The sequence below is a fragment of the Macrotis lagotis genome, chromosome X, assembly GCF_037893015.1.
Source record: "Macrotis lagotis isolate mMagLag1 chromosome X, bilby.v1.9.chrom.fasta, whole genome shotgun sequence".
In the NCBI taxonomy this organism is placed as follows: Eukaryota; Metazoa; Chordata; class Mammalia; order Peramelemorphia; family Peramelidae; genus Macrotis; species Macrotis lagotis.
This window is the reverse complement of record NC_133666.1, coordinates 111126371-111148635: the sequence shown is the minus strand read 5'-3', so window position 1 is coordinate 111148635 and position 22265 is coordinate 111126371. Positions and strand designations below refer to the sequence as shown.

The 22265-nt window shown below is 35.1% G+C and overlaps 1 protein-coding gene across 3 annotated transcripts in view; it reads right to left on the bottom strand.

Annotated features, from left to right (window-relative positions):
• Positions 1-999: 999 nt before the first annotated feature.
• Positions 1000-22265, bottom strand: part of PLAA (phospholipase A2 activating protein) — a 112196-nt gene continuing 90930 nt past the window's right edge. For all 3 annotated transcript variants that reach the window (XM_074200237.1, XM_074200238.1, XM_074200239.1), the window contains one exon: positions 1000-4682. In XM_074200237.1, coding sequence (XP_074056338.1) covers positions 4339-4682 — 344 coding nt within the window. In that variant the 3' untranslated portion in view covers positions 1000-4338. The remainder of the gene's footprint in view (positions 4683-22265) is intronic.

Below are 22265 nucleotides of genomic sequence, written 5' to 3'. Positions count from 1 at the left end.
ATTTAATGCTAAATCCCCCCCACCCAAGGTTACCAGTGCTCCACGCTGTTCTAGCCACATGGGAAGCTCACTAGAGTCACAAAAGAAGGAATGGACTCTGACACTGTGCCATCATCATACTTAGGAAAGATTCAGTTATATAAAGTTACAAATAATACTGGCATAATAAATATATAAAAGTAAATAAATACCAAATAATTATGACATAAATTGTAAGTAATTTTAAAATTTTAGATAACATCTGGGAGGTATAGTAGAAGACTGGATAGCAGAATTTGAATCTAAAGGGATTGTGATAGGACAAAGCATTGTGCTAGATACAATAAGATCAAATTTAGTAGGGATGAATGATAAGTCTGGAATCTGAGTACAAAATAAAACCTCACAAAAACTAATGGTTGTTTTAGTGCACTGCTAACTCAATATTAAGTGCAGTATAATGTGTCAGCTCAAGTACTTAGGGTAAGCACAGAGTTCTCTTGACTCTTAAATCTTGCTCCTAATACCTACCCCTATCTCCCAAACCTATTGAAATGATTGGAAACTGATAAAGAAGTCCATCCACTGCCAAGAAACCTAAGCATTTTAGAGCATCTGAGCACCTGCCCTGCTATTGCCCTCTTATCTCCACCTAGAATAGCCATCCTCTGGACCTAGAATCTGACCTCCAGAGATCAGGGGTGCCCTCCCTGACCCCTTCCCAACTTTGTTATACATTGCTGGCTTTCCAGTCTCATCAATTCAATAGTCTCCTTCCTTTACTCTAGGAATCAGTCAAATGATCAGAATATTGAAATAAATATAATACAGAGCCTAGCTCATAAACTGCTATATCATAAAAGGTTAAATAAAAAATTAAGGATAGATAAGCATTGCTTTTTCCTAAAAATATTGTTACTAATAATTTTAGTGAGTAAAAAGGTGTTTTGAACCATTAAATGAAATTAAAAACATTCTAACATTTAACAAAATCATTTAATCTTTATTGCATCCTTTTTAATGTGGAACAGAAATAAATTTTTAAAAAAATTATTAGGTAAGCATTTCTAAATACCTTGCATTAATTAGTTCTAAATAGGCATTAATAAATGAGCTAGCTTTATTATCAAAGTAATTCAGAAATTATTTTTAGAACAGCTTGCCTCCAGTTTCTGGCCTGCCTGTAATCTGTGATAGGAATGAAAATCCTCAGTTCAAATCATCATCATCCTTAAAAAATTCATTTATGGAAAGTAGGTTCTTATAATAAAATATGGAGAGAAAAGATTTACTTAATTATTAAAAGGGCTTTGGGGTTATAGATTAAGAAGGTTTTGAGGGATTTTTATGTTATTTTTAAGTGGATAGATGGGGAGTTCTAAAGAACACAAAGATCTAGTACCTGAGATTGTTTACTAATGCATAAGGTCCATTAACAACTAACAACTAGTAGGTCATTTTTTTACTAATGCTACATTAAATACATAAGAGTTGGATCCGTGATTTTATTGGTATAAACAACTCCAAAGGGAGGATGTTCTTTGGAAATATAGGTCAGCACAGTATTTATAACTTATTGTCCTTGAGAGTTTCTTAGAATACTTAAACATTAAGGTGATTTACCTAGGGGTCACCAGAGGTCAACTAGGATCTTTGATTCTGAGGTTAGCTCTTTATCTACCACATAAAGTTACTTTCATTTTATAACACAGGTTCAGCTTCATATAAGGAAATATTGAAGTTTGTTAAGTTAATAAAAAAAGAAAATAATGTTTTAAAAGTTGTTTAGCTACTAAGTCAAACAAAAGTCTGAATAAGTTACTAAACTAACAAATCAGAAAGCATAAATTTGGGAACAAGGTTTATCTATGTTCGCTTAACTGCTAATTAATTTTGCCTGGAAAATTACCATAAAAATAACAAATCAACTCAGTGTGACCATAGGGGAATTGAAATGGAAGACTGGGTACTGAAGTCCAGCTCTGACATTTTCTAATACCTCTCTGCCTTTGACCAAATCACAGCTTCTCTTGAGCCAATTTCATCATACATAAAAAGGTGGTAAAACTACAATAAATAAGCTGTATGAACTGCTTACTTTTAAGAGAGGATAGATGATTGGTCTTGTAGTCAGGAAGACTTTCATGCAAGTCTTTCCTCTAACTCTAAAGTAACCATTCACTAAGCCTATCAGTGTCCTAGACAACCTTCCAAGACTTTCAGAGAAGTTACTGTTCTACATCAAAGGAGAAGATTTTATTCTAAGGGTTCCCACATCGATAAGATCACAAATAAAGCTCCCAAAAAACAACTTACCTCACAAAATTATTGTAAGAATCATATAAGATAATTAATATAAAGGGCTTCCTATATATAATGTCAGCAATTTGGAAAAAAAAACCAAAAGATGTACTGAAACACTTCTCACAAGTGAGTTTTTTTGGTAATCTTTAAGGAATTTTATATTCCTCTGCTTATTATTCCATACCAAATGTTTATTGTAATATGCTGGAGTTTAAACTTCTAAACTAAGCTGAGTATATAGCAGGTACTTAATAATTAAGTCATCAATTGACTTTATATGACACCATAGATCTGTACTCAACTTCCTCTATTACTTAAAAAAGTAAGCTACTATTGCCTTACATTTTTTAAAGAGCTTTCAAGTCTTTCAACTTGAAAATGAACACACCCATATAACTACACCCCTGAAAATAGAGAATCTATTTGTCTTATGCATAATTCTGACCTCTATTCATTTGTTCATTCCACTCTATGTCAAACTCACCCACTCCAATCAACTTCCCTCTAATTAGTGAATAACAAGACTTTAAATGAAAAATTAAGGTCCTTAAAGGTGGTCATTTTTGCCATCCGTTTGTCAAACCCACTATTGTTACAGTAATATTACTATCACCTACCTCATTTAATAACTTGGAAAGTTTTTTAAAAGTTCATTTGTATCTAAGTATTAACTTAGAATTTAACTTAAGTCTGTTTTAACAAATTCAAGAAAAAAGATTTCTTCACAATCAATGTTGTTTTTTATCTCCAACCAGTCACAGTTAGAAATCTGTTATTTAAATTAACACTTACACTTACCAATTTAAAGATAACTGCTTCAAAAATTTTTGGCTATTGAGTTTCAAAAGAATGATTCAGATAAAAATGTGACAACTTTAGAAAATTAGCATTGGGGAACCCAAAAAATAAAGAATATGTGCAGTGCAAATGTTTAATAAATGCCATCTACTTCCATAGAAAATCAACTTAATACCAATATACAATAGATAAGCTACATAATAAAAATATAGCTCCATGAGTTTTCTGCTGTTAGAAAACCTCTTGATGTGAATACTATAATTACAGTCAAGTATAAAAATTAAGGTAACTATACCTACTCCAGTAAAAATTGATTTTTAAGCTGAATTTCCCAAATTGTCTTTGTTCTAAAATTTAAAATTATTGTTAAAAAATAAGTATCCTGAAGATAAAATGTAAAATGTCAATTTTCGTATAAATGTTATAAAACTAGAAGGTAATTATTACATTATTTAGGTGATCAAAATGCTCCACACTGATATGAAACAACTTTATTATTGGCAAAGTATCAAAAAAAATCTTCATCTCCAGAACAGCAGTCCTTTTTTTTTTTTAAATGAATGAATTATCACTTCACATCTTCAACCAAAAACTCTCAGATAAAATTTGGTACAATAAAATAGTCTCTTTTACTCATAACTTGGAATGCAAATGAATTTTTCTCCCCAATTAGGAAAGAAACTCAACAAAGTGCCCAATAGAACCAAATACCTTTTAAAGTGGTTTGTTTGTTGGAAAATGATTTTATGTTAATATGTAAAAAGACTCCTCCTCAGCCACTTTAGATTTCTAAATTTCCCAGACTTAATAAAAGGCATCTTCAAGACATTGTATTTTTAAAAGTGCATATACAAAATTCAATGTTTTAATTATGAAGAAGTTTAAAAGGAAATAATTTAACTTCTTACAGAAAAAGTGCAGGCAGTCTTAAAGGCAACCTACTTGGTCTTTATTTTTGTAAGACATTAAGTCATATTTTAGACTTAAATGTATGTAATCTAGGACCCTCTGTTAACGAATGCCAAGAAATAACTAGGTCCAAACGAATACTTATTTACCAAAGTGTCCAAATTATTCAGCTTTATGAGTTACAAAACAAAACAAAACTTCACAAAAAAATAACCAAAAGCATTTTTGGCCAAAGACTCAGGTTTTGCAAAAAAGGGTTGAATGAGGAATGTCAAATAAAATACAAATAAATTTTACAACCAAAATAAACTGACATTATTCCCTTTAAGGAAATACAAAAGCATAACCTTAAGCTATTTTTTTAACATCACCAGCTTTCATCAGGGCCTTAATGGCCCTGGCCCTCATTTCAAGTTCCAAGAGCTCCAGCTGCTGTGCTGAAGGCTGAACGTCTTCTGAGGGAGGGACAGTCAGTGCTGCTGCTTTGGACTCCTTTGGACTGGATTCTGCCAATCCCAGTATTTCATTCACACTTTTCTCAATGTCCTTTTGAAGGTCATCTATTTGACCAGTTTCACTTTTGCCATTTTCTGGTACATCTGGCACAGTTGCTTCTTCATTGCATGGTCCTTCTATGTCACTGTCATATGCATCAGCATTGATACTGAGTACATCACTATCTTCACCTTTGCCTGTAGCACACAAAAATGGAAAATAATGTTGCAGCCAAGGAATATGATCAAAATTATCTTTCAGCTTAATTATCAAAGCATTTCTTTTATTTTCTCTGTATAGACACTGAAAAGCTACTTAACCTGCATCATTACCATTCTCTAATATTTCAACTTTGAAAATAGATTTAATTTAGACATGTCTTAATGTATTTTTCATTCCAATTTAGAACAAGCAATATACCCAAGCAGTAAGTGCCTAGAAAATTTATTCCAATATGTGAACTACCATGATCTATTTTCCTAATTAAAATGTCATAATGTTTTACAGTAAGGCTCATGTATTACAAAATGAAAGTTGATGCTAGAAACCCCATAGGATTGATTATTGATTATTATTTTAGAAGTAAAATTTAGAACTGATAGTGTAGCTTAAAATACTTTTATGAATACTTTTTAAAATATAAAAATAAGGAAAAGTACCTTAGTAAGCTGTACACTGCCTTGTATATTATAATTATCCAAATCTGCTCCCATATTATTTTTACCTCTTCTCTTTCAACTCAATAAATAAGAGGGAAGATGTCTAATAGTCATTTATAACTAGTCTTCATCTAGAGGAAATTAGGAAATTTTATATAATATAATAAAAATATCTTTGTTGCAAAATCTCCACAGTTGATGATGCTAACAACTAGGTTGTAAACTTAAAGATTATCACTCTCAACATCTTGACCTTAAAAATTAATGTAGTTTGCATAACATTTTTAACTTAATCTCATGTTAATACCCATATTACTACTTAAATGTACTAAAAGTTATCTTTTACATGTCAAAAATTATAATTAATTCTAATACTTTTGTAATATTTATCCTTAAAATCTAAACCTCAAATCTAGAAAGGTTTGTTTTAAGATGAAACATGTATATGAAACAATATATTTTGAAAAATGTTAGAGACAAATCACTGTATTAACACTTATTTTGATAATTCAACTTATCTCTCAAATAAAATTAAACTGCATAAAAATTTAAATTTTATATCCAAAAATAGTTATAGTTTGCTCTTTCATTATTTTACGACAAAGCATATTTTAAACATTTTTTAATACAAGGACTGCCAATAGAAAAATAAATTTTTTAAAAAATATTTTATTAGTTTTCCCATTATATACAATAGTAGTTTCAACCTATCATTTTTGAAAGGTTTTGAATTTTACAATTTCCCCCCCCCCACTGACTGTGTTGAGAGAGACATTTCCTTAAGGAGAAAATAAAATATTAAAGCTAGCAAAATTATGTTGTATATAAGACACTTAAAAAAACCCTGAAATCAATAGACTTTGGTCTTTGTTTAAACTCCACAGTTCTTTCTCTGAATACAGGTGGTATTCTCTATCACAGGAACTCTAAAATTGTCCTTTATTATTGCATTGATGGAAAGAGCAATTCCATTAGGGTTGATCATCACCCCATGTTGTTGCTAGGGTGTACAATGTTCTTCTGGTTCTGCTCATCTAACTCAACATCAGTTCATTCAAGTCTTTCCAGGCTTCTCTGAAATCCCATCCCTCTTGATTTCTAAAAGAACAGTAATATTCCATTTGTTCAATCGTTCCCAATTGATGGGATATTCACTCAATTTCTAATTCTTTACTACCAAAAATAGGGCTGCTATGGATATTTTTGTACAAGTGATGTTTTTATCCTTTTTCATGATTTCTCTTTAGGGCATAGACCCAGTAGTGGTATTGCTGGATCAAAAAGAGTATGCACATTTTTATTGCCCTTTGGGCATAATTTCAGATTGCTCTCCAAAAAAGGTGAAATGAGTTCAAGCTCCACCAGCAATGTATTAGTGTACCAGATTTCCCACATCCCTTCCAATATTGAACATAGTCCTTTCTTGGTCATAATGGCCAATCTGATAGATTTCAGATGGTATGTCAGAGATGCTTTAATTTGCATTTCTCTAATCAGTAATGATTTGGAGCAATTTTTCATAGAACAATGGATTGCTCTGATTGTCTCATCTGTAAATTGCCTTTTGCATTTCCTTTGATCATTTGTCAAATGGAGAATGACTTGGGTTTTTTTTTTGTAAATTTGACTCAGTTCTCTGTATATTTTAGAAATGAGTCCTTTGTCAGAAATATTAGTTGTAAAAATTGTTTCTCAATTTACTACATTTCTTTTGATCATGGTTAGAGTAGTTTGTGCAAAGGCTTTTTAGTTTAATGTAATCAAAATTATCCACTATTTCTGGAGCTTAATTTGTTTTTAATGTGCTCCATCTCTTCCTTGGTCATAAACTGCTTCCCTTTCCATAGATCTGGCAGATAAACTATTGCTTGATCTCCTAGTTTGCTTATGTCTAAATCCTATACCCATTTTGAGCTAATCTTGGTAAAGGGTGTGAGATGTTGGTCTAATCCAAGTTTCTGCCATACTAACTTCAATTTTCCCAACAGTTTAGAAAAACAAATTTTAACAATTACTTTCAAACAGAGAAAAAATGAAGAGGGGGAAGAGGAAGGAAATAAGTATTTATATAGAATCTACTATGTACTAGGTATTGTGCTAAACAATTTTCAAATATTATCTAACATGTTCATTACAATAACCTTAGAAGGTAAGTGCTATTATTATCAGCTTCATTTTACAAATGAGGAATTTGGGATGAAGTGACTAGCTCATACAGCTATTAGAGGCCCCTAGGCTTGGCATTCTTTCATACTTATCTGTAAACAGATGCTAAGGAAGAAAATATCTAAGTAACTTGTCCACAGTCAAAAAAAGGTTAATTTGTTTTCATCACAGACTTGAAATTACTGTAGGTTTTAAGTGAAAGCCATTAAAAAAAAGAGAAAGAGAATTTTCCTAAGACTCTTAGTGAGAATCTGGCAAAGTAAAGGGGGTTTAAAAAAATGCATAAATGTGAAAAAAATTCTAAAAGCCGATGATTGCTAAAAAAAAAATATACAAAAGGAAAATCTATATCCTATCAAGATCTTGGATTCTAAATTTTCTCATCTTTTCTGTTAGTAAACTCTCCCTCTCAATTGTGCATCATCTAAAAATTTCATAAACATGCCTTTTATGATTTTATTATTCACTGATAAAATTGGTAAACAGTATAGGTTTAAGGACTATGATATATACTACTATAAACCTGCTAAATGAACATGGAACCTGACATTTTTGAGTCTAATCATTTAAATAAATCAAATTCATCTAATCGTAATATCAGACTAGCCCATATTTCTCCATTACTTTCTTTCTTTCTTTTTTTTTAAAGGTTTTTGCAAGGCAAATGGGGTTAAGTGGCTTGCCCAAGGCCACAGTTAGGTAATTATTAAGTGACTGAGACTGGATTTGAACCCAGGTACTCCTGACACCAAGGCGGGTGCTTTATCCACCACGCCACCTAGCCGCCCCATCTCCATTACTTTCAAAGAATAATTTAAGATGACAATTCTAAAAGACTTGTGATGGAAAATACCATCCATATCCAGAAAGGAAATTGTGGAACTTAAATGCCTATCTTCAATTTTTAAAATTGTCTTGTATTATGTTGGGTATTTTCTAATTTTTTTCTTCCATTTGGATTTGATTTTTTTCACAATATGATTAATATAGATCTATATTTAGCATAATTGCATATGTAGAATCTATATTGGATTTCTTTCTATCAAGGGGAGGAGGAAGGGAAGGGGGGAGGAGGAAGGGGAGGGAGGAGCACAAATAAAAAATATTTTTAAAAATAGTGAGATAAATTATGAAAAATCTTGCAGAAATCTAAATAAAATTAAAAAATTCCCTTATTTACACTTATTCTAAGCCTATCAGTAAAGGAAAACAGCTTAGTCTGATATGACCTATTCTTCAGAAGGTTGTCCTGACTCTGTGATCATTGCTTCCTTTTCTAGAAGTTTGCTATCTTTTAAAAAAATCCAGTTTTTTGCAAGAAATTGAGATGACATTTATTGACCTATTCTGTAAAGATTCTATTCTCTTTCTTTTTTGGAAAATTAGGACATTTGCCTTTCCCCAGTTCTGTGGCACCTCTCATGCTCCTATAGTTCTTCTAAAGATCAAAGACAGGGAAGCGTCCATCAATCAGAGTCCCTAGTCCTTTTAATGCCTTGAAAGTTCTTCATTAGGGTCTAGTAACTTGACCTCACCGAAAGCAAATGGTAACCATATGGATATCAATTCACTTACAGTAGATTTTAATGCCCTATTAACTTTCTTCTTCCAACCTTTATATTACAAAATTTTCTTTAAAAATAAAAGCAGATAGAAGAATTGAATAGTTCTACCTATTTATTATCTCTCATCCGCTTTACCCTGAGCATTTATCCTTTATTTCAGCCAGTTATTTTCCCCAACATAGCTAAAAAAGTCTTCTCTATTGTTTTAATATTCATTGCCAGCCTCTAATCATTCTAAGTTTTATTGCTCATGACACAGCTTATAGGTTCATGATATGCTTTTATATTAGTCTTCTTTACCTGTCTTTGCTTCCATCTTCTATACATCTTTAAATCTGAATTGGTTGATGGTACTCTGGGCAGTTACATTAGCCTCTATAGGCAGATGCCTCTTTTTTCTTCAGTAAAACTGTTTCTGCTTTCTTCTTCAAAATTTCATTTTTGAGTTTCCTATTCCTGGGCTGACTTATCTTGTAGAATTTTAGGTCACAAAACCTTTCTTGCATTTTCTTTAAACCTGTTCTCCCAAAAACCCAGATACATACATGTCAGATTGTATCCAAGCTTTCCTTTAGTTCACTATCACAAACTTTAAGGTGGAATTTTCATTATTTACCAAGTTTTCTATTGTTTCTATTTAGACATCAGTTCGTAAGATCATAAATTTGGGGTTGGAAGGAATGTTAGAGATGAATGAAAAAATCATTACTAGATGCCAAGCACTGAGGATACAAATAGAAAAAGCAAGACAGTTCTTTTTTTATCCTCCAAAAAGCTCACATGCTAATTGGGATAGAGTACACATTAAAAAAAATGTTTAGCTGCAGGGCAAGTGGAAAATCCTGGAATCCTAAGATGCACATGGCAAATTTCAAGGGTTCTAATTTTGTCATAAACTCAGATGGCAATGCAAGAAGTCTATAAGTTATAGAGTCAAGGCAGACAGAAAAGCACTTAGGATCTTAGAAAATGACATTAAGGCAGATGTTAAGGACTGATGGTCCTTTATCTCACTGGAAGGAATAGAGTTGGTAATTGCCATCTCAGGAATGTGGGTGACCTTAACCAAGGGAGAAGATGAAGAGATAAGAAAAGGAAGAAAGGTATCCTAATGGTGATTGGTCTTCCCACAGTCTGGCTATCTCAAAATGATTCACCTACTTCAATTTTCATGGTACTTTTTTTTAAGGTTTTTGCAAGGCAATGGGGTTAAGTGGCTTGCCCAAGGCCACAATTAGGTAATTATTAAGTGTCTGAGGCCAGATTTGAACTCAGGGAATCCTGACTCCAGAGCCAAGGCTCTATCCACTGCTACCCTTTCATGGTACTTTTTAAAAAATTGCTTCAGCCTATCCTGAAAAGGAAAAAGTTAATGATATAATAATTGAAGGGAATAAAAAAAAAGAAAATGAAAAATACTGCTAATGGGGGCAGCTATTAATTAATAGGAGTACCTGAGTTCAAATCTGGCCTCAGACACTTAGTAATTATCTAGCTGTGTGGCCTTGCACAAGCCACTTTAAGCCCATTGCCTGGCAAAAACCTAAAAAAAAAATACTACTAACAGCCTTTGAATTAGAGAGAATTAAGTATAAGAGGTTTGTTGCTTATTTTTTTATTTTGCATCTTTTTAAATAATCTGGAAAGGAGGAAGGAGGCAGAGCCAAGATGGAGAGAAGAATGGATCATGTATTAGGTGCTCTCTCATAAAATTCATAAGTTAAGGACTATAAATAAATTTTCAAGAGACAGAACCCAGAGGGGCCCAATGAGGTAGTTCTCCTACTCAAGGTAACCTGGAAAAGAGCAGAAAGGCTCTGTTCCCCGGGGTTGGAGGGGCAGCTTGACAGAGAGAAAGAACTTCAGCCTCCCAGAGGCAGCCCCAGGGTGCTGGGAGCCGCAGCTCACAGCAGTGGGGGAGTTTCCTGAGCTAAGCCCCAGAGAGCACCGGGCACAAAGTGGGGGAACATCCAGGGACCTCTGCCAGAGAGAGCAGGAGAAGCCCAGCCCACAGGGCACACAGCTAGCAAGGTGGTCTTTCAGCAACCCAGATCCAGGAACAGAAGCAGGTGGAGCCCATAAGCAGGAGCCCCCAGGGCATGAGCTGACCCTAGGGAGGGGAGTGAAAAGAGAGACTTGCCGAGCTCTGTCCTCTATCCCTGGAACAGGACTCTGGGGCTCTGAACACATTCAGATCCTGATCGCAGTCTAGGCCCCCCTCAATAGAACAGCAGCCCCCCCCCACCTCAGCCCCGTGGAAGAGGGGGGGCACATATGGTCATTCACAGACCAGAAGAGAGGACAGAGCCTCACACACTGAGACCCTTGTGGGAGTGTCCCAAAAACTCAGGAAACACCCCAAAAACAGGGTCAGGCTGGGAAAATGAGCAAGCAGAGAAATAAGAGGAACACTATTGAGAAATATTTTGCCTGTGAGCCCAAGAAGGATCAGAATACTCAGTCTGAAGATGAGGAAGCACAAGTTCCTGCATCTAAAGACTCCAAGAAAAACAGAAATTGGGCTCAGGCTATGACAGAGCTCAAAAAAGACTTTGAAAATAAAATCAGGGAGTTAGAAGAAAAAATAGGCAAAGAAATGAGAGAGATGCAGGAAAAAGAAGAAAATGAAGTCAGCAGCTTAGTCAAAGAAATTCAAAAAAATGCTGAAGAAAATAGCATGCTAAAAATCAGCTTAGGTCAAATGGATAAAACAGTTCAAAAAGTTATTGAGGAGAAGAATGCTTTAAAAAGCAAAATTGGCCAGATGGAAAAAGAGATAAGAAAACTCTTTGAGGAGAAAAAAATCCTTCAGACAAAGAATAGAACTCAGGGAGATTGATGAATTTACCAAAAATCAGGAATCAATACTTCAGACTTAGGAAAGATAATTTAAAAATTATTGGAATATCTGAAAGTCATGATCAGGAAAAGAGCCTTGACATCATTTTCAAAGAATTACTACAGGAAAATTGCTGTGCTATCCTAGAAGCAGAGGGCAAAATAGAAATGGAGAGAATCCACTGATCCTCCCAAGAAAGAGATCCCAAAAAACCAACCCCTAGGAATATTATAGCCAAATTCCAGAACTCCCAAGTCAAAGAGAAAATATTACATGCAGCCAGAAGGACACAGTTCAAATATCGTGGAGTTGCAGTCAAGATCACACAGGACTTAGCAGCAACTACATTGGAAGCTCATAGGGCTTGGAATATAATATACCGGAAGGCAAAAGAGCTTAGAATGCAACCGAGAATCAACTACCCAGTAAGGCTGAATGTCCTCTTCCAGGGAAAAATATGGATTTTCAATGAACCAGGGGAATTTCAAATGTTCCTGTTGGAATGGCCAGAGCTGAACAGAAGGTGTGATCTTCAGATATAGGACTCGGGCGAAGAACAGATATTGGAGAAGGGGAAAATATGAGGGTCTTGATGATGAACTCTATGTATTCCTGCATAGAAAAATGACACTAATAATACTCATATGAACCTGCTCAGTTAATAGAGCAGGTAGAGGGAGCTTTTATAGATGAAGCACAGGAGAAGGCTGAATTAAAATATGGTGTAAAAATGGAGTCAATAGAAAAAAGGAAAATATAATGGGAGAAAGAAATAGGGGAGGGGGAATATGCCAAGATATTTCATATAATAAGATTTTTTCATTACAATGAGCTATTGCAATGATATGGAAGGGGGGAAGGCAAGGGGGAATGAGGGAATCTTTGCTCTCATCAGAGGTGGCTAGGAGAGGGAACAGCATATATACTCAATGGGTATAGACATCTAGAGTAAGAAGGTGGGGGGGACAGGAGGAAGGGGTGGGGATGTGAATGAAGGAGGAGAGGCTGGACCATGGAGGGGAGAGTGGTCAGATATAACACATTTTCTTTTTTACTTCTTGCAAGGGGCTGGGATTGGATGGCCTGTCCGGGACCATAGGGCCAGGTAGATGCTGGGCCTAAGGGGTGGTAGGGGGCTCGGGGCCTCTTGGTCCCAGGACCAGGGATCTGTCTGCAACTCAGTGACCCTACAGTAGAGTCAGAGTGAAAGGAGAGAGAAAATATAGTACATGGTAGTGGAGAAATACAAAAGGAGGGAGTTGTGATCAGCAATGGCACCAGTGGAAAAATATGGAAGTAACTTTTGCCATGGACTTATCATAAAGAATGTGATCCACCTGTGACAGAGTTGGTGGTGCTGGAACAAAGACTCAAGCACATGTTTTATTATTATTATTTGGGGGGGGGGGGTGCAAGGAAGATGGGGCTGGGTGGCCTGCCTGGGGCTGCATAGCAGGGTGATCGTTGGGTGTCTGAGGCCAGATTTGGACCCAGGTGCTCCTGGCTCAAGGGCCAATGCTCTGTCTGCCACCCAGCCACCCCTACTATGATTACTATTTTATTTTAGGTCTTTTTTTTTCCTTTTTTTTTTTTTTGGTTTTTGCAGGGCAGTGGGGTTCCGGTGGCTTGCATGTCACATGGCTGGGTGATTGTTGGGTGTATGGGGTCAGATGTGGGCTTGGGTGCTCATGGCTCCAGGGCTGATGCTCCATCCATTGCGCCACCTGGCCATACCTACAATTATTACTATTATTTTTTTTAATTTTAATTTTTTTCTCTCTCCCCCCTACTTTATTGCTCAAGCAAGTCTATATTTATGTGGGGGAGAGGTTATTTCATTTACTCTTAAACAAGAATATTTTATTAATGTAAAATAAGATAAAATATTCATGAAACTTTAAATTGAACTTAAAAATCAGGAAAATACATAAATGAATTTAGGAAGAAAAAATAAAAAAATTATTTGTTTAAAATTAACAAAGAAACAGGTTTAAAAAAAAAGAAAAAAGATTTTAGTTAAAAAGCCTTCAACTCTAAAGTATATAGCTGTATTAAAAGAAACTGAGAAAAAAATCCAAAGATATCTAGGAATTGTAGTGGTCAGAAAATTAGATCCAAGTTTCTGATGTAATGTAGCAGTAAAGGCACTAAAATAAGGTTTAGCCAAATACAAAAAGACATAGTGAGGTGAGATCCCTTACATTAATTTTACCTCAGTAAGATGGATTGCACTTGAAAATACTGCATTCCATTTAAGGTACTTCAGAGAAGAGCAATACAAATGAGGGAATGGAGAAACTGACTTAGAAGAAAGGATTAAAGAAGATAAATATGTACAGCTTGGCTTAGCAACAGTTATAGGAGGCCAGAGTAATAGTTGAAAAATTTAAAAGTGCAACCACCACAGAATGATAGGAATTATTTAGCATTTAGCCTCTTGCGCTTAACTCTCAGACTATTCATCTATTCATCCTTCTGGTTCTATTTCAGGATCCTCTTTCTCCACATTTTTAAGACTCCTGCATTTCTCTTCCATCTTGAGGGCTTTCTATTATAGCTTTCCTTACCCAAGTTCCTTTAATTTATTAAAAGGCCCAAAAATGTGAATATTTAGAAAAAATTACTGTCCTAAATAATCAGTGACAAATGAATAATCTATAATTAGGAAAATATAGGGAAAGTACAAAGGAGCACAACTCTATTTCATTTTGTGTCTAGCAAGAGTGAATTTAAATAAAATACTTCTTGCATCAACTATGATTGTGGAGAGGTTTTAAAATATAATCCCTGGTTTTGTTACTTTATAAAAAAAACTCAACAACCTAAAGGAACAAACTAAGTGGTTAGTAGTTATTTACATTACAAAAATCATCTTTAAAAAAACTTTACAAGATTGAGAACACTTAGATCCTTTGAAGCAATTAGCTTCTTTTCCTAATTCAAAATTAATTTATAAAATAACATTTTCAAATTTCAAGGATCCATAATTTCATCACTGTGAGTGACCTTCAAGCAATTAATTACAAGTCATATCCTTTCTGTAACTTAGTAGATGATCTTCAGGAATTGATACAGTCAAAAAATTCATCATACTGTACTCAATTCAGTAAGCTTAACACTGGCTGGATCATGGGTAACAGACACCCAGATACAGACACACAAAGGGTCCACTATAAAAACAACTAAAGAGTAGCTGATAATCTGCCAGTTTTTTTAGTCCCTGGCATAGTATTCAGAGCCCAAAATAAGGCATCAGAATAGGATCTGTTATAATAAAACAGTAATGAGCTGATATTTACATACTACTTTAAGGTTTACAAAGTGCTTCCACATATATTATTTCAATTAATCTTTCAAAATCACTCTAGAAGTAGATGGGTCATTATTATCCCTATTTTATGAAAAAACAAAAGTAAAATGACTTAGCTGCTTGTAGTCACATTTAAGTGCCAAAGATAAGATCTGTCTCCCAAGGAAAGCATTATTTTCAACTCAGGAACATAATTTTACAGAAATACATCTAACAAGTATATCTATGTAAAATGACTTGATAGTTTTAGATGCTCAATTATCACAAGGATTGAACTCCAAATGAAACAAGAAAATTGACGGCTTAAAAAGAAATAGAGGGTTTTTCCCCCTCTTAGTTCTAATTCTTCTTTCACAATATGACTATTATGGAAAAAATGCTAAACATGATTGTACATGTACATCAGATTACTTGCTGCCATAGAGAGGGCAGAGGGAATGGAGGGTGGCAGAAAACTGTGGAACTCAAAAGCCCGCAAAAGGATGACTATAAGAAACTGTTGAAAACTGTCTTTACATGATATTGGAAAAAACATACAAAAAGAAAAGGAGAGGCATATTGTTTCACTTCTAATTCAACAAAATAGTTTCAATTTCAAATCTAAAATTATATTTATTAAAGATAGAGAAAATGTCACTTCAAAGGAGAATTTTAGAAAGTCAAAAACTTAAACTCTTCCATCAGGCAAACTTAGATTTTGGTCATCAATAAAGGCTAAACTAATTGTACTTTTAATTTCCTCTTTTAATTTGTTGTTTCATATGGTTTATCCCTTTTAATGATTTTTGCCTTTTAGATAGGCTGGGTTTGGGGCAGCTAGGTGGCACAGTGGATAAAACACCAGTCTTGGAGCTAGGAGGATCTGAGTTCAAATTTGGCCTCAGACACTTAATAATTAACTAGCTGGGCAAGTCACTTAATGCCATTGTCTTAAATAAATAAAACGTAGAAAAAGAAAGAAAAAGGAAAAAAAAAAGCCGGCTGGCTTCACTGTCCTTGCCTGAATTATTAAATTCGAGAACTACAAGGCTCCCACCCAGTGTTACTGATTTACTAATAGCACTGCTTAACACTGAAAGCGATGCTGTGTTTCTCTTGCTTTTCTGGTACATTATTTAGTTTCACTAAGATTAAAGTTATAAAGAATGTATTTCTAATATAGTTTAGCTGTAGGAAGTCACAGTATAATACCTTTTAAATTAATATTAACAACAGTCTAAGTTTCTTGGTTAGAGATAAAGAAACTAATTATATAAGCTTAAAAAATAAGAATTACTATTCTTCAATTAATAGTAAAAGTAATTATAGTTGAAATATATGTGATTATTGAAGCACTTTAGCATTGAACCTAGGGAGGGGAGTGAAAAGAGAGATTGCCGAGCTCTGTCCTCTATCCCTGGAACAGGACTCTGGGGCTCTGACCACATTCAGATCCTGATTGCAGTCTAGCCCCCCCCCCCCCAACCTCAGTCCCGTGGCAGAGGGGGGCACATATGGTCATTCACAGACCAGAAGAGAGGACAGAGCCTCACACACTGAGACCCTTGTGGGAGTGTCCCAAAAGCTCAGGAAGCACCCCCAAAACAGGCTCAGGCTGGGAAAATGAGCAAGCAGAGAAATAACAGGAACACCATTGAGAAATATTTTGCCTGTGAGCCCAAGAAGGATCAAAATACTCAGTCTGAAGATGAGGAAGCACAAGCTCCTGCATCTAGAGACTCCAAGAAAAACAGAAATTGGGCTCAAGCTATGACAGAGGCTCAAAAAAGACTTTGAAAATCAAATGAGGGAATTAGAAAAAACCTGGGAAAAGAAATGAGAGAGAGGCAGGAAAAACAAGAAATGAAGTCAGCAGCCTGGTCAAGGAAATCCAAAAAAAAAATGCTGAAGAAAATAGCATGCTAAAAACCAGCTTAGGTCAAATGGATAAAACAGTTCAAAAAGTTATTGAGGAAAAGAATGCTTTAAAAAGCAAAATTGGCCAGATGGAAAAGAGATAAGAAAACTCGCTGAGGAGAATAAATCCTTCAGACAAAGAATAGAATTTAGGGAGATTGATGAATTTACCAGAAATCAGGAATCAATACTTCAAAACCAAAAAAATGAAAAATTAGAAGAAAATGTGAAATATCTCATTGAAAAAACAACTGATATGGAAAACAGACTTAGGAAAGATAATTTGAAAATTATTGGAATACCTGAAAGTCATTATCAGGAAAAGAGCCTTGACATCATTTTCAAAGAATTACTACAGGAAAATTGCCCTGATATCCTAGAAGCAGAGGGCAAAATAGAAATGGAGAGAATCCACTGATCCCCCCCCGAGAAAGAGATCCCCCAAAAAAACCCCCTAGGAATATTATAGTCAAGTTCCAGAACTCCCAAGTCAAAGAGAAAATATTACAAGCAGCCAGAAGGACACGATTCAAATAATGTGAAGATGCAATCAGAATCTCACAGGACTTAGCAGCAACTACATTAAAAGCTCGTAGGGCTTGGAATATAATATACCAGAAGGCAAAAGAGCTTAGAATGCAACCGAGAATCAACTACCCAGCAAAACTGAATGTCCTCTTCCAGGGAAAAAGATGGCCTTTCAATGAACCAGGGGAATTTCAAATGTTCCTGTTGGAATGGCCAGAGATGAACAGAAGGTTTGATCTTCAAATACAGGACTCAAGTGAAGCATAGAGATTGAAGAAGGGGAAAATATGAGGGACTTAACAAGGATGAAGTGCATGTTATTCCTGTATAGAAAAATGACACTGATAATACTCATACGAACCTTCTCAACAGAGCAGGTACAAGGAGCTTTTATAGATGAAGCACAGGAGAAAACTGAATTTGAAGATATATTGTGGTATAAAAATGGAGTCAATAGATAAAAAGAGAAATGTAATGTGAGAAAGAAAAAGGAGAGGAGGAATAGGCTATTTCGTATAATAAGATGTTTCTTTATTACAATGAGCTATTGCAATGATATGGAAGGGGGGAAGGCAAGGGGGAATGAGGGAATCTTTGCTCTCATCAGAGGTGGCTAGGAGAGGAAACAGCATATATACTCAATGGGGTATGGACATGTGGGGTAAGAAGGAGAGAAAGGGGACAAGGGGAAGGGGTGGGGATGTAAATGAAGGAGGAGAGGATGGACCATGCGGGGAGAGTGGTCAGATAGAACGCATTTTCTTTTTTGCTTCTTGCAAGGGGCTGGGATTGGATGGCCTGTCCAAGACTATAGGGCCAGGTAGATGCTGGGCCTAAGGGGTCATATGGGGGCTTGGGGACTCTTGGCCCCAGGGCCAGGGATCTGTCTGCTGTGTCACTCAGCCACCCTACAGCAGAGTCAGAGTGAAAGGAGAGAGAAAATATAGTACGTAGCAGTGGAGAAATACGAAAGGAGGGAGTTGCGATCAGCAATGGCAACAGTGGAAAAATATGGAAGTAACTTTTGCCATGGACTTATCATAAAGAATGTGATCCACCTGCGACAGAGTTGGTGGTGTTAGAACACAGACTAAAGCACATTTTTTATTTTATTATTATTATTATATTTTGGGGGGGGGAGCAGGGCAAATGGGGCTGGGTGGACTGCCTGGCGCTGCATAGCAGGGTGACCATTGGGTGTCTGAGGCCGGATTTAGACCCAGGTGCTCTGGGCTCAAGAGCTAGTGCTCTGTCTGCCACCTAACCGCCCCTACTATTATTACTATTTTATGTTGGGCCTTTTTTTCCCCCTTTTTTTGGTTTTTGCAGGGCAGTGGGGGTTGGGGTGGCTTGCATATCACACAGCTGGGTGATTGTTGGGTGTATGGGGCTGGATATGGGCTCGGGTGGTCCTGGCTCCAGGGCTGGTGCTCCATCCATTGCACCACCTGGCCATACCTACAATTATTACTATTACTTCTTTAATTTTAATTTTTTTCTCTCCCCTTTACTTTATCGCTCATGCAAGTCTATATTTTATTGGGAGAGGGGTATTTTGTTTACTCTTAAACAAGAATATTTTATTAATGTATAAAAAACATTATTTGTACAAAATAAGAATAAATAAATATTAAATTTAAATTTTTTTTTTTAAAAAATGAAGCACTTTATATACACTATCTGATTTGAGCCTCAGGAACAATTCTGTGGGGCACCTATTACAAGGTAGTACAATCTGAGTTATACTATTGTACTGAGTGCAATTCAATATAACAATCTCTGCCTCAGTTTCTTCTTCTGTAAAATAAGGATAACAACACTGACTTCCCAGAGTTATTATGAGTATAAAATAAGATATTTTTAAGATGCTTAGCAAACCTTAAAGGGTTGTCTAAATACTAGTTATTCTTATCATCATCATTATTATCACCTCCATTTTATTGATGAGGAAACTAACATTCAACTCAGTAAGGTTAAGTGAAAATTATGTGGTCGTATCAGAAGATGCATTTTTCCTAACCATATGACAAGTACTCTATCCTCTCTGCCACTTCATATTGCTGCTTCATGGAAGATGTATCTTTGACCTAAGTTGAAGCAAATAAATTTTTGGAAAAAATCACTGATTTAAGTTTCAGAGTTTCAAGATATATTTTATATTACTGACTCAATTATACTATGATGTTTTCTAATAATGAATAAAATAAAAGCATCCCTGCTAGAAGTAAAAGTACTCCTCAGAACTTCAGAAACTGCTTGGGGTTGGCATTCCCCTTCCACCTAAGAAGATTGTAACACTTCAATAATTTAATCATCGGGGTGGCTAGGTGGCTTAGTGGATAAAGCACCGGCCCTGGAGTCAGGAGTACCTGGGTTCAAATCTGGTCTCAGACACTTAATAATTAACTAGCTGCGTGGCCTTGGGCAAGCCACTTAACCCCATTTGCCTTGCAAAAACCTATAAGAACAAAACAAAACAAAATAATTTAATCATAAATTGCTGTTACCAAAATTAAAGTACAGGTTTCTGGTGATATATTCCCTAGAAAATAAATGAGCAACTATTTTCAGCTAAGGATCATTTAAAGACAACCTTCCCCATTTAAGATTCTTAAATTAAACTATTAATAAGTACAAATTTGTAACCCTGTGGTAAGTGAAATGGAGGATATAAAAAACCAAAGGTGATGAAATGCTTTCCTCTAAATTTCCTTATTCTTTTCAGGTGCACCATCATTTTCCAATTACCCATGCTGATATAACTTTGAAGTCATCCATAACTCTTCCCCTCACACCTCATATCCAAGAAGTTACCAAGTCATTCCTATTCTAGCTCCACAACATCTTCTAACTGCTCTACTATCCATTAACATAGTTACCATCAACCTGGACTTTAATTGATGCCTTTCTCCTTCCATCACATCACATAACTTTCTGAATAATTCACTCTCTCCTTCTCTTCTACCTAGAGAGCCATCTCTGTAATCAAGACTAAAAAAGATATCAAAGAAGGTCAGTAAAACTAAGAGTACATGTGATATTTCACATGCATATTCCTTATTACGTTTGCAATGAGAAATGTCTATCTACTTAAATCTTCCAAAGGATCAAGCATGGCTAATAGTGTTCTAATTGGTTTCTCTCTTTATAATTCATTGCCTCTCTAATCTGGATACCTTCCATAATCTACCAAAAGTTATCTTCCCAAGGTACATATGTAACCATGTCACTCTGCTGCTCAAAAATCAGTAATGTCTGTCTATTGCCTAGAGGAAAAGTTTTTTCTTATCCTGTCAAAGAGAAAGGGGGGGGGGGGAGAAGAGAGATGAGAAAGCAAGAGACAGGGAGAGAGGGAGGGGCAGGAAGTATAAGCAAAGAATAAATACAGTAAAAAGGTACATATAAATGATCCATTAAATATATTGGAAAAATGAGCAAGCACAAAAAAGAAGTTCTATCAGAAAAAGTACCACAGTGGCAGGTAAAACCAAGACATAAATTCAGAAGAAATTAATATATAAATTAATATAGAAACACCTACAAACAAGTGTCATTTGGACTCAAGGCTAGCAAGAATTTCTGAAAGATTTAAAAAAAATAAAGATAAGTGGTAGGTGAAAAATTTGGAAAAGAAATCAAATTGATGTAAGAAAATTATGAAGAGAATCAATAGTTTGGTTTAAAAAAGTCACAAAAAGTAGTGAAGAAAAGAACTTCTTTAAAAAAGGAGAACAGGCCAAATGGACAAAGAGATACAAAAATTCACTGAAGAAAAGAAAGCAGAACTGGTCAAATGAGGTACAAAAGCTCACTGAAGAAAACAAATTCTTAAAGATTAGAATTGGCACTAGAAAGTGTAGGAATACATGGATTGTTCCTTAGAATAATAAGCAGTATCTATCTGAAACAATCAACATGTATTATATGCAAATTATATGCAATAGAGGCCTTCCCAATAAGATCAGGAGTGAAACAAGGAATGCCCCATTATCACCACTACTATTTAATATTGTATTAGAAATGTTAGCTTCAGCAATAAGAGAAGAAAAAGAAATTGGGATTCTTTGGGATCCATCATGTTAGAGACAAAACTCTCACTCTTTGCAGATAACATGATGGATCCCAAAGAATCCCAACTGTGGAGTTTGAACAAAGACCAAAGACTACTACCTTCAATTTAGGGGAAAAAAAACTGTTATCTTATTATATAATTTTGCTATCTCTTATACTTTATTTTTCTTCCTTAACGATATGATTTCTCTCTCATCACATTCAACTTAGATCAATGTAGACCATGGTAAACCATAGTAAAAACAGACTGCCTTCTGTGGAGGATGGGTGGAGGAAAACAAGAATAGAGGAAAAATTGTAAACTTCAAAATAAATAAAATCTTTCTTAAAAGAAATTTAGAATTGGGCATGTGGAAGAAGAAGAAGCATAAAGGCTCACCTAGAAAAGTATTTCCTAAAAATTAGAACTTGGCAAGTGGAAGCTAATGATTCCATGATATCAAGAAACCAAGTCAAAAGAATGAAAATGTGAAATACCATATGAGAAAAACAACTCATACACAAAATGACTAATATGTAAATATGTTAAACACAAATGAACATGTACAACTATTACCAGACTATTTGCTGCCAAGGGGATGGAAGTGGGAAGGGAGAGTGGTAAAAAAAAAATGTGTAACTTATAAATATGAAAGTAGATAAATGTTGAAAAACCTACCATGACATGTAACTGGAAAAACAAAACAAAATATCAATCAGAAAAACATGACAAGATCTATATGAAGTGATGCAAAGTGAAGTGATTA